Raw genomic sequence first — 27,780 nt, 5'->3', positions numbered from 1 at the left:
TTGACATTTGCCATCTCCACATCATTGCATTCAGTTTTTATTCACAATTTGTTTAGTGTCCCAACTTTTTTGGAATCCGGTTTGTATTTTTAGTATGTGCACACATTAAACAGGAGATGTAGCGCACATATAGTCGCTGTCCGCAGCGTCTATGGAAAAAGTACACTGGATGTCACAGATATTTTTAGGATGCGCATACGTTATACAGAAGATGTAGCGCAGGTAATGTCACTGTCTTCAGCAGACACCGTCTACAGAAAAAGTACACTGGATGTCACAGATGTTTTTAGGCTGCGCACCTGTTACACAGGAGATGTAGCGCAGATAATGCAGCGGCCAAACAATTGCACGCTATTTACCGCAGGTTGAGCTAATAATATATATTGCTGCCAGACACAACAATAGTGCTTAAAAGGACTTTTGGGTCTCTAACACCAACCCTGCCTAACCCAAAAAATGTAATTCAATTCCCTACACTATCTGTCCTTTCTACAGCACATCTCTGCCTGACTAAGACTGGCCGAACCATGTGTCATCGTGTGCTTTATAGCACCCGATGACGCGTTCCGGCCAGCCAAACACTGTAATGCCAGTAACCAACATGGCTACAACATTACAGTGAGTGGCAGTACTTACCTGCGCGTTTATTAGATGCGTAGCAGCCAACAAATGTGCGGGAAGGAGACTTGAGCATAGAGCTCGAGCACACAGGGTATACGGCCGAACACCACGATGTGCTGAGCATCACGATGCTTGAGCCAAACTGGTGTTCGGCCGAGCATGCTTGATCAACACTACTACAGAGCAGAGAATTTGAGAGGTTGACATGATTCTAGCTAATTAACCACCTCCGGACCGCCTAACGCAGATTCGCGTTCCGGAGGTGGCAGGCTGGCGCACAGTCACGCATATACGCGTCATCTCGCGAGACGCGAGATTTCCTGTGAAAGCGCGCACACAGGCGCGCGCGCTCACAGGAACGGAAGGTAAGCGAGTGGATCTCCAGCATGCCAGCGGCGATCGTTCGCTGGCAGGCTGGAGATCCGAATTTTTTAACCCCTAACAGGTGTATTAGACGCTGTTTTCATAACAGCGTCTAATATACCTCCTACCTGGTCCTCTGGTGGTCCCTTTTGTTAGGATCGACCACCAGAGGACTCAGGTAGGTCAGTACAGTCGCACCAAACACCACACTACACTACACTACACTACACCCCCCCCCCCCGTCACTTATTAACCCCTTATAAACCCCTGATCACCCATGATCACCCCATATAAACTCCCTGATCACCCCCCTGTCATTGATCACCGCCCTGTCATTGATCACCCCCTCTGTCAGGCTCCGTTCAGACGTCCGTATGATTTTTACGGATCCACGGATACATGGATTGGATCCGCAAAACGCATACGGACGTCTAAATGGAGCCTTACAGGGGGGTGATCAATGACAGGCGGGTGATCACCCATATACACTCCCTGATCACCCCCTGTCATTGATCACCCCCCTGTCATTGATCACCCCCCTGTAAGGCTCCATTCAGACGTCCGCATGATTTTTACGGATCCATGGATACATGGATCGGATCCGCAAAACACATGCGGACGTCTGAATGGAGCCTTACAGGGGGGTGATCACCCATATACACTCCCTGATCACCCCCTGTCATTTATCACCCCCCTGTCATTGATCACCCCCCTGTAAGGCTCCATTCAGACGTCCGCATGATTTTTACGGATCCATGGATACATGGATCGGATCCGCAAAACACATGCGGACGTCTGAATGGAGCCTTACAGGGGGTGATCAATGACAGGCGGGTGATCACCCATATACACTCCCTGATCACCCCCCTGTCATTGATCACCCCCCTGTAAGGCTCCATTCAGACGCCCACATGTGTTTTGTGGATCCGATCCATGTATCCATGGATCCGTAAAAATCATGCGGATGTCTGAATGGAGCCTTACAGGGGGGGTGATCAGTGACAGGGGGGTGATCACCCTGATCCCCCCCTGTCATTGATAACCCCCCTGTAAGGCTCCATTCAGACGTCCGCATGTGTTTTGTGGATCCGATCCATGTATCCATGGATCCGTAAAAAATCATGCGGATGTCTGAATGGAGCCTTACAGGGGGGTGATCAGTGACAGGGGGGTGATCACCCTGATCACCCTGATCACCCCCTGTCATTGATAACCCCCCTGTAAGGCTCCATTCAGACGTCCGCATGTGTTTTGTGGATCCGATCCATGTATCCATGGATCCGTAAAAAATCATGCGGATGTCTGAATGGAGCCTTACAGGGGGGGGTGATCAGTGACAGGGGGGTGATCACCCTGATCACCCCCTGTCATTGATAACCCCCCTGTAAGGCTCCATTCAGACGTCCGCATGTGTTTTGTGGATCCGATCCATGTATCCATGGATCCGTAAAAAATCATGCGGATGTCTGAATGGAGCCTTACAGGGGGGGTGATCAGTGACAGGGGGGTGATCACCCTGATCACCCCCTGTCATTGATAACCCCCCTGTAAGGCTCCATTCAGACGTCTGCATGTGTTTTGTGGATCCGATCCATGTATCCATGGATCCGTAAAAAATCATGCGGATGTCTGAATGGAGCCTTACAGGGGGGGTGATCAGTGACAGGGGGGTGATCACCCTGATCACCCCCTGTCATTGATAACCCCCCTGTAAGGCTCCATTCAGACGTCCGCATGTGTTTTGTGGATCCGATCCATGTATCCATGGATCCGTAAAAAATCATGCGGATGTCTGAATGGAGCCTTACAGGGGGGGTGATCAGTGACAGGGGGGTGATCACCCTGATCACCCCCTGTCATTGATAACCCCCCAGTAAGGCTCCATTCAGACGTCCGCATGTGTTTTGCGGATCCGATCCATGGATCCGTAAAAATTATACGGACGTCTGAATGGAGCCTTACCAGGGGGGTGATCAATGACAGGGGGGTGATCCGGGAGTCTATATGGGTGATTACCCCCCTGTCATTGATCACCCCCCTGTCATTGATCACCCCCCCTGTCATTGATCACCCCCCCCTGTAAGGCTCCATTCAGACATTTTTTTGGCACAAGTTAGCGGAATTTTTTTTTTGTTTTTGTTTTTTCTTACTAAGTCTCATATTCTACTAACTTGTGTCAAAAAATAAAATCTCCCATGAACTCACCATACCCCTCACGGAATCCAAATGCGTAAACATTTTTAGACATTTATATTCCAGACTTCTTCTCACGCTTTAGGGCCCCTAAAAAGCCAGGGCAGTATAAATACCCCACATGTGACCCCATTTCGGAAAGAAGACACCCCAAGGTATTCGCTGAGGGGCATATTGAGTCCATGAAAGATTGAAATTTTTGTCCTAAGTTAGCGGAAATTGAGACTTTGTGAGAAAAAAAACAAAAAAAATCTATTTCCGCTAACTTATGCAAAAAATAAAAAATTTATAGGAACTCGCCAGGCCCCTCATTGAATACCTTGGGGTGTCTTCTTTCCAAAGTGGGGTCACATGTGGGGTATTTATACTGCCCTGGCTTTTTAGGGGCCCGAAAGTGTGAGAAGAAGTCTGGGATCCAAATGTCTAAAAATGCCCTCCTAAAAGGAATTTGGGCCCCTTTGCGCATCTAGGCTGCAAAAAAGTGTCACACATCTGGTATCGCCGTACTCAGGAGAAGTTGGGGAATGTGTTTTGGGGTGTCATTTTACATATACCCATGCTGGGTGAGAGAAATATCTTGGTCAAATGCCAACTTTGTATAAAAAAATAGGAAAAGTTGTCTTTTGCCAAGATATTTCTCTCACCCAGCATGGTTATATGTAAAATGGCACCCCAAAACACATTCCCCAACTTCTCCTGAGTACGGCAATACCAGATGTGTGACACTTTTTTGCTGCCAAGGTGGGCAAAGGGGCACATATTCCAAAGTGCACCTTTTGGATTTCACCGGTCATTTTTTACACATTTTGATTGCAAAGTTCTTCTCACACATTTGGGCCCCTAAATTGCCAGGGCAGTATAACTGCGCCACAAGTGACCCCATTTTGGAAAGAAGACACCCCAAGGTATTCCGTGAGGGGCATGGCGAGTTCCTAGAATTTTTTATTTTTTGTCGCAAGTTAGTGGAATATGAGACTTTGTAAGAAAAAAAAAATATATAAAATCATCATCATTTTCCGCTAACTTGTGACAAAAAATAAAAAGTTCTATGAACTCACTATGCCCATCAGCGAATACCTTAGGGTGTCTACTTTCCGAAATGGGGTCATTTGTGGGGGTTTTCTACTGTTTGGGCATTGTAGAACCTCAGGAATCATGACAGGTGCTCAGAAAGTCAGAGCTGTTTCAAAAAGCGGAAATTTACATTTTTGTACCATAGTTTGTAAATGCTATAACTTTTACCCAAACCATTTTTTTTTTGCCCAAACATTTTTTTTTTATCAAAGACATGTAGAACAATAAATTTGGCGAAAAATTTATATATGGATGTCGTTTTTTTTGCAAAATTTTACAGCTGAAAGTGAAAAATGTCATTTTTTTGCAAAAAAATCGTTACATTTTGATTAATAACAAAAAAAGTAAAAATGTCAGCAGCAATAGAATACCACCAAATGAAAGCTCCATTAGTGAGAAGAAAAGGAGGTAAAATTCATTTGGGTGGTAAGTTGCATGACCGAGCGATAAACGGTGAAAGGAGTGTAGTGCCAAAGTGTAAAAAGTGCTCTGGTCATGAAGGGGGTTTCACCTAGCGGGGCTGAAGTGGTTAAGTGGGGTACCAACTGGGCAATACACTCTTTCAATCCTTCTTTACCTTTACTCTTGGCTTCATATTTGGTTCAAGATAAATTGCACCCAATGAACAGTAAAAAAGAAAAAAAAAAAAAAAGTTTGTGATACCAACTACACCATATATTATCAAATAATTTTGTTTTTACAGGCACAAACTGGATGATAGAGATATTAAGTTTACTGAGGACCAATGGAGACCCTACCTGGAGCAAATCTATTCCTATCTGGCTCAGATCTCCATGGTATGAAACAATAGAAGGGCAGTCACAGATTAAGGATGTCGTTTCTCCAAGGGTGCTTACTTCTCACTTGCCATTCCATATTTTTGCTAAATCTTACTTCACATCCAAAGCTAAGGTATGTAAAATTAGTTAACATGAAATATAAAAATGTAGTTTTTAAGTGAAAGATTTTAGCACTTATGACACTAACACTGAAATCACTTTTTGTAAAACTTACAACTTTGTAGTTATCTTGTGTGGTTGACAAAGTAAAAAACAGTACCATTCTTAAAAGCTGTAACGATCCTTTACTCTAGAGCACATACAAATACTGTAATTATGACACTCCTACTGTAAACACATTTCGGACGAACTACATGTCCTTCATCATTACAAAATTTGTGTTTGTAATTAAGGACATGTAGTTTGTCCGGAATGCATTTACAGTTGGTGCTGTGATTATTTGTATGTGCTTGCTGTACTCAAGAATAAAGGATCGCCATAGCGATAAAGGATCGCCAAGGAACAGTGCTGGTTTTTACTTTGTGGATCGCAAAAGGTCACAATTCGGACTACAACCGCGCACATCTGGTACAGAGAAGGCACAGGTGAGCTGGAGCTTACTTTTGCATACTGTAGGAGAGTACCTAGGGTGGTGGTAGACGGGATGTACGTGCCACCGGGGGTCCTGGCCCCGGTGGAGTAAGAGCCGGAAAAGTGCATTTTGCAGCAGTTATGCTGTTAACACAGCGGATCCTGGCCGGCTCTTACTGGGAGCAGGCAGATGATCGGGGGGGGGGTGCCTGTCTCCCAACGGTCCAGGGGGGTTTTGCAGGGAAGGGTTAAAACCCGACCAGCAGCAAGGGTGTGAAGCGCAATGTGGAAATTCTTTGTTCTCTGGCTGTGAGAGTGAGAAGTGGAGGTGAGCTGGGCTGTGTGCTGAGGCCTGTAAAGGAGTGTGTGGGAACCTGCAGCTGAAGCCAGGAGGGATCCGAGTTCCGTGGCTAGAAACCGGACCCAGGGACTTACTTCACCAAGGAGAAAATTGTGACATTACTCCTGGCTTTAAATAGACTTTGCTTTATGTGACGGAAACAGGCATCAAGTAGCCTGCAGCAGGTTTGGGGCCCATTCAGGGACTTGCTGTGATTGAACTATTATTTTGCTGTTGTGTGTGACCACCCTCCCTACGAACTGCATCGTCTTTCACTTGTATGCACCGTGTGAATAAACGAAGCATTGTGTTTTACACCAAGACCGGTCTGTTTTGCATCTATACTGCACTCGCTACCACTGCCTATTAGAGCGGATCCCCACAATACCTAGTGTGGTTGTCAGTGCTTGTTGCTGTCAAGTCCGTATGCAAGACAGAATCATGAATAATCATATTTGGTTAAGTGGAGCTTGGGAACAATCAGGCAGCAAAGTATAGAGTTGTTGGACAGGACTAAGACTGGTTTCTGGACAGATCATCAGTACCCCCATGCTATATTCTTTGTTTTTATGATTTTTTTGCATGAAATTTCCTGTTTGGCTGCCAATACACGAGCTGTTTTAATTAATTTCTCACTGAATTCTCCCTGATCTGTTTCACAAATTTCTTCTGCTTAATAAAAAATCTAAGATTTGTCAAAAAACTGGGGCATGGTGCTTTCCGTGTAAATCAATGGGTGTTGGATCCATTTTTTTTTGTTTGTAGTAGTTTTGTGTCCGGTCAATAAACTGAACAAATCGGAAGGTAATGCATCCTGATCTGGTTTGTTTTGTTTTGTCCCTAATGAATTGGGAAGCGTTTTGCCCCGGTTTTGAGATCCTCTGCCGGATCTCAAAACTGGAATGCAAAACGCGTATGTGAAAGTAGTCTTAAACTTCTGCTATGTCAAGTGTTTAAAGAAATGGCAGGTACGTTTTAAAATACATGATAACCACACATTTCAGTATGCTGAACTGCTATGTATTGACATTTGCTAATTCATTCTAATAGATCATATACATTATAAGGAACCCTAAGGACATTGTAGTGTCTTTGTTTTATTTTAACAAAATGATCTGCCTCTATAAAGATTCCCAGAGCTTCCCAGAATTACTTGAAGATTTTTTGCAAGGCAATGGTGAGTACATGGTGTCTGCTACATTTTTAGGTATGAGTTGCCGTTTGCCGTTGAGACTGTACTTAAAGAGGTAATCCCATGATTAATGTAAAAATGAAAATCAGACATCATATAGTAACTTAAAATCTCTTTGTAAGGGCTCATGCACATGACCGTGCAGCGTTTTCAGGTCTGCAAATTGCGGATCTTCAAAACATATATGGCGTCCGTGTGCATTCTGAAAGAGATACCTATTCTTGTCTGCAAAACGGACAAGAATAGGACATGTTCTATTTATTTATTTTTCCAAGGATGGAACTGAGCATGTGTGTCCACCTCGACGAGGTGGACAGAGAAATAAAGAAAAGAACAAACAGGAGACACTATGCAGATAGATTTTATTAAGTAAATTTTTAATCACATGCAATTATTAAAGGTCCTGATTTGATAAATGTAGAATATTTTCCATTGGACCATCCCTTTTAAAAGGTTTAAGTATGCGCCTGACATCATCTTATGCCGGGCATTGAGCCAATTATTAAATTACATATTTTTATTTTTTGTTAAACATTTTTCTACCTCCTGCCAGGCTTGCTATTAAAACTTGCATCTTTTTCCTGGAGTGGAGGGGGCAAGGAACAATGGTCCTCCTCCCTCTCCTATGCATTTCATTCAGAGCCTGCACTCACAGCCATGTGGCAGTCTTCAGGGTTCTACAACTTGCCTGATACTGTCTGTTCCTTGACCTGAATCCCAAAGGAGCGGTGGGAGGAAAGACACTGATTATCCTGCTCTGCCATGTCCTCCAAACCTTATGTATGTAACATAGTAACATAGTATATGTAAGGCCGAAAAAATACATCTGTCCATCCATTTCGGCCCGTCATCCTTCAAGTTGATCCAGAGGAAGGCAAAAAAAAAAAAAACTGAGGTACAAGCCAATTTTACCCACTTACGAACCACAACGACCCCTCTCTAGTAGCTATTATCTGTAATATTATTACACTCCAGAAATACGTCCAGGCCCCTCTTGAATTCTTTTATTGTACTCACCATCACCACCTCCTCAGGCACAGAGTTCCATAGTCTCAGTGCTCTTACCGTAAAGAATCCTTTTTGAGGTCATCTACAGTAATGTAGAGTGACCTGAGGAGCCTGAGCCAACATCCAGTCTGGAAACTTCTCCTTTAATGTGGTCCAGTCCTGGTGTTCAGCAGATCATTGGCATTGACTGGAGATGATGTGTGTGGAGAAACTTCACCTAGTGTGAAGCCACTGTGATGCACCTAATATAAATAAATAAATAAAATAGTCTCTGGTACGTTGCCTTTTTCTGCATCGCAGGTCCCAATCGTGAAGTGGGTACAGTTCACAGAAATCTCAATCCTTTTTCCAGTTGGACCACGCTGCTCCAGAAGGCAGGAAAAACACCACTTTAGACTCCTTCCAATAATCCGTGGATATAGGGAAGCAAAAGGCCACAGAAAACAGCAGAGTCTCCACTCATTTGCCTCTGTCAGACACCAAAGGATAGCCACAATAGTGAAATGCCATCACATAAACCGTTACGTACGGTTACATACTGTTATTCCATTTATGTGATGGTATTTCACTATTGTGGCTATCCTTTGGTGTCTGATAGAGGCGAATGAGCGGAGACTCTGCTGTTTTCTGTGGCCTTTTGCTTTCCCTATATCCACGGATTATTGGAAGGAGTGTTTTTCCTGCCTTCTGGAGCAGCGCGGTCCAACTGGAAAAAAGAAATAGGACACACCTGATGGTAAGACCAGGTTTTAAAACAGGTAAATAAGAAATAAATATTTTTCATCAGATTCTCAAATCAGACCTCCACATGAGGATCAGAGATCCTCTCCAATTTAGAATCCTCCTTGTCAGCCATCGATTACAGAATGCGTTGCCAGGAAACAACCCTACACGCACCGCAGTTCACTGGTGTGCAAGCTTAATTCTCACCTGGCTAAGTTGTTGGCGGTGCAGTCACTGCTGTACCATTTAGTACAGTCTGCTGCCTTTAGGGAACTGATGGTGTGCGCTTTGCCTCTCTGGAAGATACCTAGGCACTATTACTTCTCCCAAAAATTAATTTCTGCCTTGTACTCTCACGCCATGGCTCCCTAGGATTCTTGCTGTGCAGAATGCACAATTTACAATAATATGCCCAGTTATGTGCCCCCTCACAGAATTATTCCCAGCTGTGCCCCCAGTAATATGCCCAGTTATGTGCCCCCTCACGGAATTATGCCCATCTGTGCTCCCAGTATTATGCCCAGTTATGTGCCACCCTCACGGAATTATGCCCAGTTGTGACCCCAGTAGTATTCCCAGTTATGTGCCCCCTTGCGGAATTATGCCCAGCTGTGCCCCCAGTAATATGCCCAGTTATGTGACCCCTCACAGAATTATGCCCAGCTGTGCCCCTGTAATATGCCCAGTTATGTGACCCCTCACAGAATTATGCCCAGCTGTTCCACCAGTAATATGCCCAGTTATGTGCCCCCTCACAGAAAGTAAAAACAAATAAACTCCACATACTCACCTTGTTCTTAGCAGCAGCACCAGCAGGACATCAGCTGCTCTGGTCTGTGGAGGAGGAGGAGCCAAGGCTGACTGCAGCCATCCCCACCCCCCGCACAGACCAGAGGTGTAAAGAGTCGGCAGGGGGAAGAATGATGGAGCAGGGAGCCGATACCGGAGATGGCTCTCTGCTTCATCATTATAGGCAACTGGATTCAGTGACCGGGTCAGTTGTAGAAAATAAATAAGTGGCGAATAGGAGTAGTAGTACACCCAAAAGTATCAAGGTATAGTCCCAAACAAATCCCAGTGCAGTTCTTACTCAATAGCAATGTATGGACAGTAACAATGGTGGGGTTTGTGGCACTCCTCGCAATCTTTCAAAAGTCTGTCTCTCTGCAAAACCTTAGGCAGGAAATTTAGGTAAAAGGTATAGGTTCTGTAATTCCTGACTGAGGGGTACAGATTTAAGACATGGCTGGCCAAACCATCGCAAAGTGTGGAAGGGTGTGATATTCTCTTTAACAGCAGCAAAATCTGTCTCTGCCATTAACGTGCACAATAGCTTACTGTATGACTAACAATGCACGACGTAGCAGATTGGGGACCTTCTAGTTTAGGAATAGCTTGCTTGAGTAGTTGTAGTTTCAGAGATGATGGTTTTCTGAAACTCAGACCTAACTCTGAGGAGCTCCAGCAACACAGGCCATCTCTCTAGCACAGCTAGCTTGCAAACCCGTATAACCAAAAAAGTAGACAGGTCAATCTCCTGGCAATCTAAAAAGGACTGCATCAAGAATTTTAAAGGGCTTCTGTCACCCCACTAAAGTGATATTTTTTTTTTGGGCTAGTGAAATTAGTTATATTGCGATATATGACAATATAATTGTGTTACTTACTTTGATCCAGCAGTTTCTTCAAAAAACGAAGTTTTATCATATGTAAATTCGGTCTCTACCAGCAAGTAGGGCGGCTACTTGCTGGTAGCTGCTGCAGAAATCCGCCCCCTCGTCGTGTTGATTGACAGGGCCAGCCGGGATCTCCTCCTCCGGCCAGCCCTGTCGGCATTTAAAAAATCGCGCGCCTGTGTTGATTCGGCGCAGGCGCTCTGAGATGAGGAGGCTCGTCTCCTCAGCACTCCCTCAGTGCGCCTGCGCTGATGACGTCTTCTATTTCGGTGATGTCATCGGCGCAGGCGCACTGAGGGAGTTCTAAGGAGACGAGCCTCCTCATCTCAGAGCGCCTGCGCCGAATCAACACAGGCGCGCGATTTTTGAAATGCCGACAGGGCTGGCCGGAGGAGGAGATCCCGGCTGGCCCTGTCAATCAACACGACGAGGGGGCGGATTTCTGCAGCAGCTACCAGCAAGTAGCCACCCTACTTGCTGGTAGAGACCGAATTTACATATATTAAAACTTCGTTTTTTGCAGAAACTGCTGGATCAAAGTAAGTAACACAATTATATTGTCATATATCGCAATATAACTAATTTCACTAGCCCAAAAAAAATAATCACTTTAGTGGGGTGACAGAAGCCCTTTAACCCTGACCTATCAATGCAGTGCTATTAGGTACAAAATAGTTCAGATAACCTCAGTCTCTGAGACTTCAACTCCAAGGAAGCGATTCTACTACCAGAGAAGAGGAGATTAGGAGGTCCAGAGTACATAAGGCCATGCATCAGAATCAGACAGCAAGGTATTAAGCTTTGTTATGGCAGAACAACTTTGCTGCAATGAGAGGAAATATTGCGTAAGCACCCTACCACACTTGGAGATGGACTGGTCATCCATATCTTATATCTGCACCCCTCAGTCCAGGAACTGCAGATATGCTTAACCTCATTATATTACTGGGGTTCTGATGAGATTATCTTTAGAGAGGGAGTACTGAAACTTCCATCATTGTTGTTGTACATACACTGCTATTGGGAAAGGATTGTACTGTGATATGCTTTGGAACTGTGCCTTTTACTGCCATATGCACTACTAATCCCATTTTCATTTAAAAAAAGGGGAGTCCCTTACATGGGGGAGAATAATAATAATTGTTCTGCCTCATAACGGAACGATTGTTTGAGAATTTATACCCAAAGTGAATGCTATCAACTGGACAGGAGTGCTAGACCTTGCTATTTTTTTGTTTAAAAACTGGAAGTTGTACCATGCATAGGTGTTTTGTAGTGAGAGAGTAAACTTGCAGTACCTGTATCCTCGGCACCGTGAGCCTGCTGGTACACTCTCCTGGAGGGTCCCTTTCAGTAGGAATACTAGTCAGCGCTGGTGTGGTCAATGAACGGGGTGGCGGGGATAATAAAAAGGATTTTTGGTGAGGTTTGGTTGGTAGAATGAGATAAATGTTTTCGGTCATGTGTTTTGTTCTGTGTTGAGTTTTTGTTGTCTGTTTATTGGCTGGTGTGTTGAGAGGTGTATGTCTCACGTTGTTGGGCAATCAGTCGAAAGTATATATATGTTATATATATATATATATTGTGAGACAGTGACAGGTCTCACGCAGCTTAGAGGAAAGGAAGGGGTGGATAGTGCGGTCCACACCCCTATTCCACCACAGGTGAGGCAAGCTGGAGATAATAAGGGCTGGCATAAAGCACCTCCCAGGGTGTCAGCAAGGGGGAAGTGTTGTCTTGGGACAGAGACTGTGACAGAGGCCTGGAGGCTCTGAGTGTGGTCTCAGCCCGGCAAGGCTGAGGGGCCACGAGGCTGGGTGGTAGCCTGGAGTTGGGGGACGTAGCGACGCCTGGGAGGGTCGCACGGCCATAGTCAGGCAGACTACTGAGCCCAAATCCCCCACAAGAAACAGTTAACTGGAGTTTGTCAGGATGGCCGAGTGGTCTAAGGCGCCAGACTCAAGTGGGACATTGGCTGACAAAGCCGCATGAGTTCACAAGGTGTGAACTCTGACCTAGGTGAGTCAGGAAACTTTGTGTTTAGTTAGAGCCTGGACGGGCGAGTGTTTATTATTTTGTCATCTTGTTGTTGCTGGTGTTGCACAATAAATGCAATGTTTGGACATTATATACGTGTCTGGTGAAGTAACCTGTGAGAATGACCCCCGGAGAAGAGCTAAACCCCCACAATTGGTGTCGGATGCGGGCAGGTGTCCTTGCTGATAATTAAAAGTGCTGTAAGCCTGCTAGTTTGCAGGAGCAGCGGCTGCTGGAAAACTGCTGGTGTTAATCTGGACATTTTCTGTGGTGCAAAGTTTGCAGGATTTAAAGGGCCAGAAGCCAGTGAGAGAGACTGACCTGTGGAAGTTTTTTTTTATGGCGACCTGGATGAAAGATGGTCCGGTGTGGCGGAAAGTTCGCATAATGGAGGTGATGTCCTCTGGGGGAAGTGGACCGGTTTGGCGGAAAACCGAGGCCACTGAGAAAGTAATGAAGCAGCTGGTGCAGGAAACAAATGCCTTGTTGAGGAAGCCAAGTGCTGCACTTGGAGAGGCTGCTCTGAACTTGCTGGAGAATGGAGTGCGGGAAAAAAATAAGTATGCCGTTGCCAAGGGCAACCGACGGGAAGAAAGTGAGATGGAGAGCGGTGCGACTCTCAGGCGTTCCGGTATTCCCTGGCAGTGGGTACAGAGTCCTAAAGTTTGTGGCTGGAGTGACTGTCCGGAAGGAGACTGGAGTCAAGGTGTTTCCGATGGCAACGACTGCACTGAGGAGCCTGTGTGTGTTCAGGTGACCAGGAACCAAGGGTTGGAGGTTCCCAACATCCTGGATAAGGAAGATGACTGCTGTGGAGACGTGCGTACTGCAGTTGGGAGCGCCAAACCCGTGACTGCTGTGGGTAAGAGCGTTCCAGTTGTTTCCTATGCAGCAATTAAAGTGACAGGCAGCAGGGATCTGGAGGTTGGGCATGTTGCTGACCAGTGCCCTAACACCTCAGAAGCCCTGTGCTGTGGTATGAGCTGGCAGCAATTGCTATCTGCCGAGCCAGTGGGTGTAAAAACACCAGGACTAGAGACTGCCACACAAATGTGTGACCTTGTGGAGAAGGGCAGTCCAGTCCAGGCGTTGTTGGATGCAGAGAGCCAGGTGATCCTGGTACCTGCCAGCCAGGTGGCTGAGAACTATGTGAGGGACTTTCATGGAGTTAGCATGAACTGTCCGGTGGTTCTCCCTGAGTGTGAGACTATGGTGACAGAAGGGACTAAAGTGACACCTAGAACCAATGGTGCCAAGTTATCTGCATTGCCTAATGAAAATGTGAAGTTATGCAAATTAAGTGATAATGATAGCACCCTTTTTTCCTTGCAGGCTGTGATCAGGAAAAGAGGTAACCCTGCTGGCTTAAATGTATATGTGGCAGGGATGTTGATTGAAAGTGAGGCAATGCTAGAAGGTGTTCCACATGTACTAGGTGCAGATAAGCCGTCTCCACAGTGTTCTATGGTTAGTGAGCCTGAGCAAGTGCAGGTGGTTCTCACTGAGGGGGAGTCTCCAGTAAGAACTAGGTTTTGTGGACCAGATGTTACAAATATGTTCATATATGATGCGATGTTGGGCTGGGACATTGTGTCGTTGTTATGGGGTAAGGTAGACACTTCTGCAGATAGTGAGGAAACTCCTGCAGAACCTGTACCTGTCCCTTTAAGTGAGGATCTAAGAGAGCTGCACTTTGACCTGCATGGGGAAAGAATATTGACCATTGGAAACAATGGTGCTGGTCAAGTGAAAAGTGATGGTGACAAAAGTGCGGAAATGCATAAGGAAAATATGTCATATGAAATATGTGGTGACAGTGATATACCTTTTCCGTTGCAGGTTGTGGTCAGGGGAGAAGCGCCCTCTGGTGGTAAAAATGTAAATGATGATGAAACTTTATTTTCTGCATCTGCTATGTTTCATGAAGCGCTATATGACTTAATCAAAAGGTTTGAAGACATGCATATAAGTAGTGTGGAGCAAAGCCCAGCTCCAGCTCAGTGTTTGAAAGTACAGGAAAATATGATGGGGTTAGAAGGTGTACCGCATGTACCAGAGGTGGAAATGCAGTCTCCACAATGTTGGTTGGTTACTAAGGAAGTGTCCCAGGTGGGGATTAGCTCATCGGTGCCCCTAGAGGTCAGAATTAATAATGACACGAGCGGTATAGGTGACATAGGTGCTGTGACCGATAGCAAGCCAGAGAGTGAAGCTACCATGTCAAGGTCCTGCGAAACAAAGGTGGTTACTAGTAGCAACCAGACGGTTATATCTGACGAGATGGGAATTAAGTCGGGTGACGTCAGCCTAGTGTCTGAGGCCCATGTCCAGGCAGTTATAGATGACCTGACACGACAGTACAGCTGCAAACAGGAGAAGTTTGACTGGCTCCTAGCTGAAGTGAAATACGTCTTGGCTCGATATGGTGAAAAATGTGACCAAACAGACTGATGCTTGGGAAAAGGAGACCAAGGCCCTCTCCTTGGCTAGAGCCCTGGAAGAAGCGCTTGATGAGCGTGCTGAATTGGAGAGGCTGAACAAGCAACTCAGAGCAGAGACGGAAAATCTCATGAGCTTAAAAGATGAGTTGGAGAAATCGAAGGGTGCTCTCGAGCAGCAGGTGGAAGGTGAGAAACCTGAAGAGGAGAGTTCTCTGCAAGACGTCATGAAGCCAGATCCTGTTAAAAATGGGACTGGAGATGGTGGCACTGTGGTGCTGGCTGTGGCAGAGAAGATGGAAGATGCTTCTGCTGAACCAGTTGATGGGGCTGATGTGGATGCCGAAGACCACAGACCCGTGGTAGCGTGTAGCCCAGGCCTGGAAGACGTCCCCTCTGCCTACAAGGCCTTCCAAATAGCCAGCAGCCTGCTGGCGAAGAAGTACGAGGAGGTGAACGATCAGTTTTTGGATCCGGGCTATTACGATGGGCTGTATCTCCTGACTCCTCCCCAAAAGGAGAACAGTATCCTGGGTGAGCCTTGGAGAAAATGACAGAAGACGAGGAGTCTGCTGAAGACCCTGGTGCCTCCTGCCTCGGTGAGAAAGAGGGGGAGGAATTAACAGGGCAAGTGTATGGTGCCATGTCCGAGAAGGGTGAGAAGGTGGTCAAAGAGACTGGAGACTTTGAGAAGACAAAGGCTGAAAAAGTTAAGGCCGATGTGTTGGTTGACGTGAAGTCCCCAGGTGCTGCAGAGACCAAAGTTAAACCAAAGGGAGCCGCTGCCAAAGTGGAAAAAGCCACTAAAGGAGCAGAGGTCTCTGAAACTGCCATCGTAGCTGGGGTAACTACTGTTGGAAAGAAGGAAGAAGTGACCCAGATGCTCGTAAAAGAAGTGAGTAGGTGCAAGCATGCTCTGCTGAAGGAGCCCTGCAAAGCAAAGGAGAAAGTGTCGGGACATGACCATGACTGGGAACAGTTCAGTCAAGAGGTGCAGCAGTCCAAGAAAAGACATGAGGCGCATGTGCAGGAGCCAGAGGATCAAAAAAGAGAGAGGGATCAAAGAGTGCATCATTATCACCCGGGAAAGAGGAAAAAAGAGTATCTGGCCATGAGATGGGCACTTGAGGCCGTTAGGCAGATTAGATTGGGCAAGAGGCTAGTTTGGGTGATAAACCAAGCTCTGCTGGCGTGGGTCTGGCAGAACAAGGGGAAGGTACGTGTCACCGAGGTTCCTGGCCTCAGTGAAATAAGAACCGGTAATTTTCTGTGTCAGCAGCAGCTAGTGCTTGCTGACACTGTGTTACTTAGTGTGGCTGTAAAGCCAATCTGGGCCGGTTCTTATTGGGAGCAGCCAAAAAGCAGGGTGGGTGGCTGTTCCCCACGTCCAGGCCAGGTGGATGCCCTCTCACCAGCCTCCCTTGGTTATGCAGGTGTTCACCCTCACGGGCTTGAACAAAGGGAGGGGGTATGTGAGACAGTGACAGGTCTCACGCAGCTTAGAGGAAAGGAAGGGGTGGATAGTGCGGTCCACACCCCTATTCCACCACAGGTGAGGCAAGCTGGAGATAATAAGGGCTGGCATAAAGCACCTCCCAGGGTGTCAGCAAGGGGGAAGTGTTGTCTTGGGACAGAGACTGTGACAGAGGCCTGGAGGCTCTGAGTGTGGTCTCAGCCCGGCAAGGCTGAGGGGCCACGAGGCTGGGTGGTAGCCTGGAGTTGGGGGACGTAGCGACGCCTGGGAGGGTCGCACAGCCATAGTCAGGCAGACTACGGAGCCCAAATCCCCCACAAGAAACAGTTAACTGGAGTTTGTCAGGATGGCCGAGTGGTCTAAGGCGCCAGACTCAAGTGGGACATTGGCTGACAAAGCCGCATGAGTTCACAAGGTGTGAACTCTGACCTAGGTGAGTCAGGAAACTTTGTGTTTAGTTAGAGCCTGGACGGGCGAGTGTTTATTATTTTGTCATTTTTTTGTTGCTGGTGTTGCACAATAAATGCAATGTTTGGACATTATATACGTGTCTGGTGAAGTAACCTGTGAGAATGACCCCCAGAGAAGAGCTAAACCCCCACAATTATATATATATATATATATATATATATATATATATATATATAATAGCATATAATGGTCTGAGTATGTTCTAATGTGATGGCGTTATTACTGGCCTGTTGACATGAAATGTTCTTATTTGCAGGTATATATTGTGGTCAGCAGTATATTGGGGTTTGATTATAGTGATGAATAATATAGTTAATGTGGTAATGGGCCATCTGGGTAGTGTTTGTGGCCAGTGACCTTGCGTTGTTGAGGCTGCTGGCATCGCAGGAGGATTGATGCTTACCTGGTAATTGATACTGGAGAGTGTCCTGTTGTAGCGGCGCTGATGTGCTTGGTGCACGTGCGGTGTGCAGTGTGAGAGAGCGCGCTTTTTTCAAAGTTTTAAGGTGGGGCTGGGAGGGAGGGGGGTGTGGCAGGGGTGTGTCAGTGAAGGGGCCGGCCGCTGGTGCCGGAGGCTGGGGAGCCCGGCTGATGTCAACAATATGTGTTTCACTGTTGTTGGGGCTAGTATGGCAGGGGAGGTATTGTCACAGGGGTTGCTGGTGTGATGGAAAGGGTATAATCGTGGCTAAAACGGCTGGGATAGTATAATGATGTTGGAGCTGTATAATGGTGGTGACCAGAATTTTGAGGGTGCCAATTGAATGAAGGAAAATAAATAAAAATAAAGGTAATGATAATAATAAATGTGGAAATGAATGTGAATAATAATAATAATAATAATAAATAATAATAAAAAATAAAAATACAAATACAAATGATGAAAATAAAAATGGATATAAAGATGAAATTAAAATTGAAGATGAAATAGAATTACAAGATATAAAATAAAAGTGAAAAATAATGATAGGTAGATATAACTGAAAATAAAAGTAAAAATAAGGTGGAATTAAAAATAAGAATAAGGATGAAAATAAAAATTAAGAGTATTAGTTTGGGTGAGTCAGACTGTAAGGAGCATATAGGCACGGGGTGGTAATATTAGAGGCACTGGTTTTCTATGCTTTCATTGAGTTCTGTATCTATCCGGGTGATGGGCCTCAATATGTTCCAATGGAGTGATGGATAGTTTTGAGGGGTCCTGGTTATGGGTAGCCAGGTAGTGTCTAGAGACGCTGTGTTTTAGATATCCTTTGGTAATGTTTGACCGGTGTTTATTAATGCGTTCTCTTAAGGCCTGGATGGTCCGGCCGACATGCTGCAGACCACATTCGCATTCCAAGAGGAATATCACGTACGAAGTGGAACAATTTATGAAACTTTTGATATGGAATTCCTCGCCGGTGTGATTGCTCCTGAAGGTTCGGGTTTTGTTAGAAATGTTGCTGCAGCATTTACTGAGAGTGTGGCCGCACTTGAAGCAGCCCACGGGATCAGGGCACCAGCTGATCCTGCTGGTGACGGTTGTTTTCTTTTTCTTTAGTTTGCTTGGGGCCAGAATATTTTTTAGGGATTTCGCTTTTCTAAATGTGATTTTTGGTCTCTGCGGTATTTTTGGTTTGAGGTACGGATCATTGGTTAGGCTATGCCAGTGTTTCGATAGTATTCCCCCTTAGGGGGTCATGGTTGGAATTGTAGGTGGTGATTAGGGATGTTCTATAATGGTTGGGGTTTTCAATTTCCTTTAGTTTGGCTTTGGTCACTAGGCATTTCTCTTGAGTTAGGGCATTTGCCCTGGAGTAGGCGTTCTCAATGATTTTGCTTGGATATCCTTTTTTCAGGAATCTGCTGCGTAAAGTTTGGCTTTGTGTGGTGAAGTCCTCTTTGGTCGAGCAATTTCTCCTTATGCGTTTGAACTGGCTGTATGGTATATTATTTTTCTATAGTGTGCACTTCCGTAATCAAGATAATTATTTCCGTCTACTTTTTAAAAAAAAAAGGTTTTTGTTTCATTGCGGAAAAAAAGGAGTAGATCTAAATATTCAATTGAAGTGATATAGATGTTGGCTGTGAAGGTCAGATTCCAGGTGTTGGTGTTGAGATATGAAATGAATGCTTCGGCCTCTTCGTTGCTACCTTTCCAGATGATTATGAGGTCATCAATGTATCGTTTATAGAACATGAACAAAACACACGACCGAAAACATTTATCTCATTCTACCAACCAAACCTCACCAAAAATCCTTTTTATTATCCCCGCCACCCCGTTCATTGACCACACCAGCGCTGACTAGTATTCCTACTGAAAGGGACCCTCCAGGAGAGTGTACCAGCAGGCTCACGGTGCCGAGGATACAGGTACTGCAAGTTTACTCTCTCACTACAGTTCCGTTATGAGGGAGAACAATTATTATTATTCTCCCCCATGTAAGGGACTCCCCTTTTTTGCACCCTAGACCATGTACTCTTACCTATCTGTATATTCACACCTGTATACAATCACGATACCATTCGATGCAATTATATATATCCCCAACAGGGCTTTTTAGTTGTCTCTTAGTTTTTACCTTTTTAGATATATAATTAATTTTATCTACATCCTTCAGCCATTTTTATCTCTCTTTTTTACTTCCACCCTCTATTTAAATATTTGTCTAATCAATCATCTAGCTAAAATACTGAAGCTACCAACCAACTACTTATGGATATATATTATGTTCATGCTTTTGTCTTTATTCATTGATCTATCCATGCACCCAACAATTTTTTTTTTTATATATATACACAAATATAAATGTGTGTATGTGTACATGTATGCACATATGTATACACACTATTTTAACTACTGTCTTCCAACTACTATGAACTTTTGATCATTTACACTGCCCAGACTACTGTAATAACTATGTTTTTTCAGACTTGATAAAGGGGTCCTGAGTACCCCGAAACGCGTCGTCTTTTCAAAATAAAAAAATCTCGTATCCAAGCTCGGGTTGTGATTTGCGCCTTAAGTCCATCGGCTCACAGCACGAATCCAGTGCAGACGAGATCTTTTTTTATATATCCACATATCTACCCAAGCGGTGGTTTGGCCCCCGCCCAGGGTCATCTCGGACACCTACCGGCAGCACCAACCCAGACAACCTCCACCATTCGAACCTCCCTCCATTAAGGTTGCACCACAATCAGTGCAAACCAAACCAGGTGAGTAACTTCACTCATCCTGGGTAGGGGGAAGAGACATCAATTTGTTTACCCTCACCTATGAGCGCCTTCTCTCCTCTCTTGGCCATTTAATCACTGCCATCTTACATGCACATGGCTTCATATGCACAGTGAGTAAGCTGAAATCCTTTCTTAAAGAGACAGTACAACTTAAACAGGAATAACATGTTCACAAGGGGCTCCGTGGATTTCTCAGTCACTGAGCATATGGAAACTCACCCTGCTCCCAAAAACTCAGATATAGAGCAAGCAGAGTCCATGTTCACTGAAGAAAAAACAGTATGATCTAAACGTGTTATCAAACCAACACAAGATTAGAGAGAACTTTGAGGCAACCAAAGAGGAGTTCAGTGACAATTTGGATGATTTATAGCAAAGAACTGAACGCTATATAGCAGCTCTTTCGTGCTGTAGCAATGATGCACCAAAGTTGGCCACAGCGTTGAATCGTTTAACTAACGCCTATGTCCGCTATCAGCGACTGTCTACAAAGTACCTCACTTTCCTGAGCGAATCCGATTTTGATGATGCCTCAGAGTTGAAAGAGAGAGAGAATCTCCTCCAAGAGAAGGATGCCTTAGTACAAGACACTAAGAGTAAGGCAGGACTCCGCATCGCACATTTGCTAGAAGTGAGATCCCATCGATCAACTTCAACCAAATATACGCTTTCATCTTCCAAAACCTCTCGTTACGGAAGCTTGGCGTTGCATGACAAGCTTATAGAGATCCGGGCAGAATTAGAGGAAGCTAGTGTAAGAAGTTCCTTTGCTAAGAAGGAGGCTGAGATAACAAGGAAGTGAGCAGAAATGGAGGCTGAGATTGCAAAGATGGAGGCAGGAATGGAGGCAGAAATGACAGAGAAGAAAGCAGAGAAGGAGGCAGAAATGGCAAAGAAGAAAGCAGATTGGTGCAGTTGGAGGCAGAGACAGAAGCCCAACTAAAAATTTTCTAAACAGAAAGGGAACAAGCAGCTACCTTAGCTAAATGGAAGGTCTTCAAGCAAGCATTATGGCAAGGTACCGACCTAGACTGTTTCATCCCAGGAGAAGTGGAAGACCCATCCGACCGCACTTGCATATATGTGTTGAAGCAATCATCGCCTGCTTCTCCTGCTAAATCGCATGTACCAACGCCACTTCTAAATCACCAACTGGGTGAACCTACAGAACTCCAGATATGTTCATCCACCGATAACAAGGTAACTTATAGCGTAGAGCCAACTGATCCTCCAGAGACTAAACCATAGCTTAATCCTTATGCCACATAATTCTGTCCTGATCAATCTAAGCTATACGTGCCTGAGCCCCTACATGCCCCAGAGACACCACAATGCAATCCAGCAACAAGGAATGGAAGATCAGACATGTCAGATACATGATGCGCAGGGAGCTGATAAACATTAGCCTCTCAAAGTATGATGACCATGCTGAAAACTACAGAGCCTGGAAATCGACCTTTAAAGCAGTAATCAGAGACCTTAACCTCACTACCAAGGAAGAACTTGACTTGCTTGTCAACTGGTTAGGCCCTCAATCCGCACAACACGAAAAGACATTAAGAGCAGTTCATGCAGGCCACTCAGAGAAAGGTCTCGCTGCAGCATGAGAGAGACTTGAACAGATCTATGGCAGTTCTGAAGCTATAGAAAGCGCCTTATTCAAGAGACTTCAAGCCATCCCAAAGATAACTGGCAAGGACAATCGCAAGCTCCAGGAACTGAGTGACCTACTAAAGGAATTAGAATTGGCTAAAATGGACCTACATCTGCCAGGACTGAGTTACCTTGATACTACCCATGGTGTCAATCTAATTGTGTTGATACTACCACACGGCATGCAAGAAAAATGGGCAGACCAGGGCTCTAGATACAAGTGAGAAAACAATGTGTATTTTCCCCCTTCTCTTATTTTTTCAGATTCATCAGTGACCAAGCTCGGAAGAAGAATGATCCCAGCTTTGACTTCACAGAATCCACTCTACCTGCTTCATCCTCATGCTCAAGGTATGACAACAAAACAAGTAAACGTAGAGACTTAAGGGGAACAGTATCCGTTAGGAAAACAAATGTCCCACTTATTACAACCTCCACAACTAGGAAGGAAACCCCTTTTGGACCCTAATCGCATGTGCCCTATCCACAAAAGACCTCATCCTTTAAAATATTGTCGTGGGCTCAGGGTAAAGACCTTGCAAGAATGCAGAGAGACACTCAAAGATCTTGGAGTGTGTTACAAGTGTTGTGCCTCATAAAACCATATGGCAAAAGACTGTAAAGCTATCATCAGGTGTGCAGAATGCAAGCATGTTACATCAATGCATCCCAAGACAATGCACCATCTCAAGCCGCAACCAACGCCGTCACACTTCATGGCGGGGAGCCACTGGCTCAAGAGCTAGCTAACGACTGTTTCCTCTTCCTGTATGGAAATAAGTGGCAAGGAGACTGGTTCCAAGTGCTGTGCAAAAGTGTATTTGGTCAATGTCTACCCAGAAGGGCAATTTGAAAAGGCTACCAGAATATACACCATTATAGATTAACAAAGCAATAGGTCTCTGGCAAAACCTAAATTCTTTGAGATCTTTGGCAAAACGGGAGAAGCAACACCATACACCCTAAACACGTGTTCTGGTAGTGTAGAGACTTATGGCAGAAGAGCTACTGGATACCTTATCTCCTCCATTAAAGGGAACTTTCTTATACCCTTTCCAATGTTAATTGAATTCAACCAGATACCTGATGAAAGAGATGAAATTCCTACTCTAGAAGCTGCATAGCATGATTCCTACTTGAAACATCTAGCTAGTGAGATTCCTCCTATGGACATGAAGGCTGACATCCTACTCTTGCTCAGGAGAGACATTCTGAGAGTCCACAAGGTGCGGCAACGATGCAACGGTCCTGACTATGCCCCATATGCACAGCTAGTGAGATTCGACTTAGGCTGGGTGATTGTGGGCGATGAATGTATAAATAAGAGCCACAAACCATCTCAAGTGAATTTCTTCAAAACTTTTGTGCTCAAAAATGGTTGCACAACTCCCTTTTAAGCCATGTGTTCATCATTATGAGGTAAAAGAAAAGCTTTCTAACCTCCTTAAGGCACCAGACATCCTTCCTACCCTTTATGACAACCTAGGAAGATCAGTGTTTTTTACAACACCAGAGGACAACAGATTAGCCTTGTCCATAGATGACAAAGAGTTTATTAAAATAATGGACAAAGTTTATTCAAAGATGCAACTAACCACTGGGTTGCACCTTTACCTTTCCATGCTGTAAGAGCCAGACTTCCTGACAACCGGGAACAGGCACTATTCAGATTCATCTCCTTGCAACGTATGTTAAAAAACAAGACTGAAATAAAAAATCATTTTGTGGCCTTCATGGAAAAGATATTTCACAATAACCATGCAGAGCCTGCTCCACCTTTGCAAGAACATAAAGAATGCTGGTACCTTCCCTCCTTTGGAGTATATTTGGAGTATATCACCCATGGAAACCAAACCCGATAAGAGTGGTATTTGACTCAAGTGCCAAACATAATGGCGTATCTCCGAACCACGTCCTTCTCACCGGTCCAAACCTGACTAATAATCTGGTAGGAGTATTTATGAGATTGATAAAGGAGCCAGTTGCCATTACTGCAGACATTGAACAAATGTTTTATTGCTTTATCGTATGGCAAGACTACAGAAATTACCTCAGGTTTCTCTGGCACGGAGACAATGACACTAGCAAGGAAATGGTTGAATACCGCATGAAGGTGCACTTGTTTGGTAACAAAGAGTGTGTTCGACTCAAGTGCCAAATATAATAGTGTATCTCCGAACCACGTCCTTCTCACCGGTCGAAACCTGACTAATAATCTGGTAGGAGTGCTTTATCGTACGGCAAGACCACAGAAATTACCTCAGGTTTCTCTGGCACGGAGACAATGACACCAGCAAGGAAATGCCGTATGAAAGTGCACGCATTCGGTAACAGTCCTTAACCTGCTGGTGCTACATATGGCCTACGTAGGGCTGCCTCTGATGGCGAGTCAGAGTTTGGGAAAGATGCCCGAAACTTTGTTGAAAGAGACTTCTACGTGGACAATGCACTCAAATTCTGGCTCACAGGTGAGGAAGCCATAGATCTGCTCAAAAGGAGGCAAGGTATGCTTTCAAAATCTTGTCTGAAGTTACATAAAATCGCCTCTAATTTTGCTGTTGTAATAAAATCTCAGTGATCATGCCATAGAATTCAGAGACTTGAATCTAGGGATAGACAATCTACCAAAACAGAAGTCTGGGTTTGAGGTAGGACTTATCAAATGACTCCCTTGGGTTTCAAGTTAGCTGTGCAGATAAACCATTTCTTAAACGGGGAGTTCTCTCAGTGGTGAACAGCCTATATGATCCCCTGGGATTTGTAGCACCTTTGACTGTACAAGGAAAATTCCTGTTAAGACAGCTCTCAGTCTATTTCGGACTGGGATGCTCTACTGCCCTCTGACAAACAGCAAAAGTGGGAGTTTTGGAAAGAAAGCCTGCATGCATTAGACAGGATTCACATGCTACACTCCAACATCCCTTACAACAACTCTGAGGAAAGAAATCCACATCTTCTCAAATGTGTCTACAATGGCAGCACAGCAGGCCAAATATAAATATTGAGCTGCAGGCCAGTGGATCCGGCAACAAATCCAGGACGATGTAAGAATTAAATAAAATGGCAGCACTCTCACAAAAACTGAGTGAAAAGAAAAACACTTTATTCACCTCTGTGGTCACTCAACTAGTGTTGAGTGAACTTGTGGTTTCAAGTTCTGTGTACAAGGTTCAGGTTCGGGTTATCTAAGAATTCCATTATGGATTCCGCTACGACGGACCATAACTTATGTTCTGTGGTAGCGGAATCAATAACGGAATTCTCAGACAACCTGAACCTCGTACGCCGAACTTGAAGCACAAGTTCACTCAACACTAATTGCAACGTTTCCGCTCATAGCTTGAAAAAAAGCTCTGTGCATGAGCTGAAAACATTGCGACCACAGGAGTGAATAAAGTGTTTGAGAGTGCTGTAATTTTTTTTTCATTATAGATTATATATATATATATATATAATATATATATATATTAGTCATTTTTTAAACTGGTGTAAAGGAGAACTGGATTAGTTGCCCATAGCACTAACGCTATTAGCAGAAATATCTATTGCTGTCCACAAATAATTGGAATTTGGTAGTGTATTGTTCGCTCAGTTCTGTGTGTTGTTCTGTCTCTGTGTGTGCATGTCTTGCACTTTAGCAGAGTAGGGAACGTTGACCAGTTGTGGACCTGCCGCCCAGTGCTTGCACTGCAAGTAGGCAGGTAAAGCTCCATTATAGAGGCAGAACATCGGAAATAGTGTCAGATTCAGCACATAACTGACCTAAACAGATCCTAACATATCCCATTTACTAGATTGGGGTCTGTTCGGGAGTTTTAGTGTATGAAAGTCTTTTCTCTCCGTTGTTTTATATTAAATCTGCAATGGAGGCTCAACGTAGATGTGTACAATCCCTAAATCAGGGAAAAGTCGTTGCAACATATGACTACTGTAAAAACTGGATTGTATCCTTAGAACTGTCCACAGAATATAGATGTTAGGCTCTGCTTACATTAGATTAGAAAATTTGTTGGAGGTTTACACTGGAGTTATTTCTCGTATCTCTGACAAAGTCCAGTAATAGTGGTAAACGTCGCCATAAGGCAGTATAGAAAAGTATGGTGGTATGTTTTTTGTGGGATGCCTGTAGAGGAAATCCCAGCCAATTATACTTCCCTATACAGTGAAAAATGTACGTGTGTTTGGCAGATGCCAAAATGGCACGTTTGAGACCCATTAGGTCTGCAAATACTGTTTTAAAATGTATAATTTACAGGTATTGTATGACTTTTTCCAATTTCATTTATTTCTATAGTTCTTTATAACTCCTGGTTTGATCATGTAAAAGGATGGATGCAGATGAAGGAGAGCATCAACTTTTTCTACATTACATATGAGGAGCTTCATACGGTAAAATAACAATAATGATAAGTAATAATATGAATATTGTCGCAAATTGTATGATATCCAATGTCGATCCCCTGATTTCGTTGTTTCTTCATCTCTATGGTTTGATTTACAAGTTATTCAGAACTATTAGTGTGGTTTTCTCATTAACGGTGGATGGTTTCAGCAGCAGCAGTGGCGTAACTACCGGGGAAGCAGCTGCTTCGGGGCCCGGCGCCCCAGCAGCGTGTGTGACAGTTTATTTTCAAGTTAGTTAAATATCGTGTTCAGGGCCCCTTCACAGCAGCCGCTAGTGTGATCTAATCTTACTGTCTGCTAAAGTCTCCTGGTCTGGGATTCGAACCCACAACCTCCAATCTATCAGTGAATCAGTGGCAAAGCATTTACCCTCACAGCCATAAAGGCTGCATTACAACTGACTGGGGAAAAAATAATAATAATACATCTATACACATGACAGCTGCCCAAACACACCTAGCACTGCTATATCTGTATATGACAGCTGTCCATGCACACTCAGCTCTGCTATATCTCTATATATGACAGCTGCCCCAGGAAACCCAGCTCTACTACATCTATACACATGACAGCTGCCGAAACACAGCCAGCTCTGCTACATCTATACACATGATAGCTGCCCCCAACACACCAGCACTGCTATATCTCTATATGACAGCTGTCCCAGCACACTCAGCTCTGCTATATCTCTATATATGACAGCTGCCCCAGCAAACCCAGCTCTACTACATCTATACACATGACAGATGCCTAAACACACCCAGCTCTGCTACATCTATACACATGACAGCTGCACCAGCACACTCAGCTCTACTATATCTCTATATATGACAGCTGCCCCAGCAAACCCAGCTCTACTACATCTATACATGACAGATGCCCAAACACACCCAGCCCTGCTACATCTATACACATGGCAGCTGCACCAGCACACTCAGCTCTACTATATCTCTATATATGACAACTGCCCCAGCAAACCCAGCTCTACTACATCTATACACATGACAGCCGCCGAAACACAGCCAGCTCTGCTACATCTATACACATGACAGCTGCCCCAGCACACTCAGCTCTGCTATATCTCTATATATCTATCTACTGTATAGCAATACTTAGAGATATATAGATGTAGCAGGGCTGGTTGTGCTGGAGCAGCTATCATATATAGAGATATAGCAGAGCTGAGTGTGCTGGGGCAGCTGTCATATAGAGATATAGCAGTGCTGGGTGTGTTTGGGCAGCTGTCATGTGTATAGATGTAGCAGAGCTGGGTTTGCTGGGGCAGCTATCATATATAGAGATATAGCAGAGCTGAGTGTGCTGGAACAGCTGTCATATAGAGATATATCTGAGATACTGCTATATCTGTATATGACAGCTGTCTCAGCACATTCAGCTCTGCTACATCTCTATATATGAGCAGCTGCCATGTGTATAGATGTACACTTAGCCAGCTATAACAGTAGAAGTCTCATATTTTTTCAGCCAGCAGCAAGGCAGCTAGTATGGTCTAGTGGA

The 27,780-nt window shown here is 44.6% G+C and overlaps 1 protein-coding gene across 1 annotated transcript in view; it reads left to right on the top strand.

Moving 5' to 3' along the window:
• The window catches only part of LOC122926657 (sulfotransferase 2B1-like), a 92,603-nt gene that overhangs the window by 58,531 nt on the left and 6,292 nt on the right, over positions 1-27,780 (top strand). Inside the window, exons 3-5 of the mRNA XM_044278098.1 lie at positions 4,955-5,163; positions 7,012-7,138; positions 26,153-26,247. Of these exons, the coding sequence (XP_044134033.1) occupies positions 4,955-5,163; positions 7,012-7,138; positions 26,153-26,247 (431 nt within the window). The remainder of the gene's footprint in view (positions 1-4,954; positions 5,164-7,011; positions 7,139-26,152; positions 26,248-27,780) is intronic.

The sequence above is a fragment of the Bufo gargarizans genome, chromosome 2 (assembly GCF_014858855.1).
Source record: "Bufo gargarizans isolate SCDJY-AF-19 chromosome 2, ASM1485885v1, whole genome shotgun sequence".
Taxonomy (NCBI): Eukaryota; Metazoa; Chordata; class Amphibia; order Anura; family Bufonidae; genus Bufo; species Bufo gargarizans.
The sequence above is the reverse complement of the archived record's forward strand: the minus strand, read 5'-3'. Positions and strand labels throughout refer to the sequence as shown.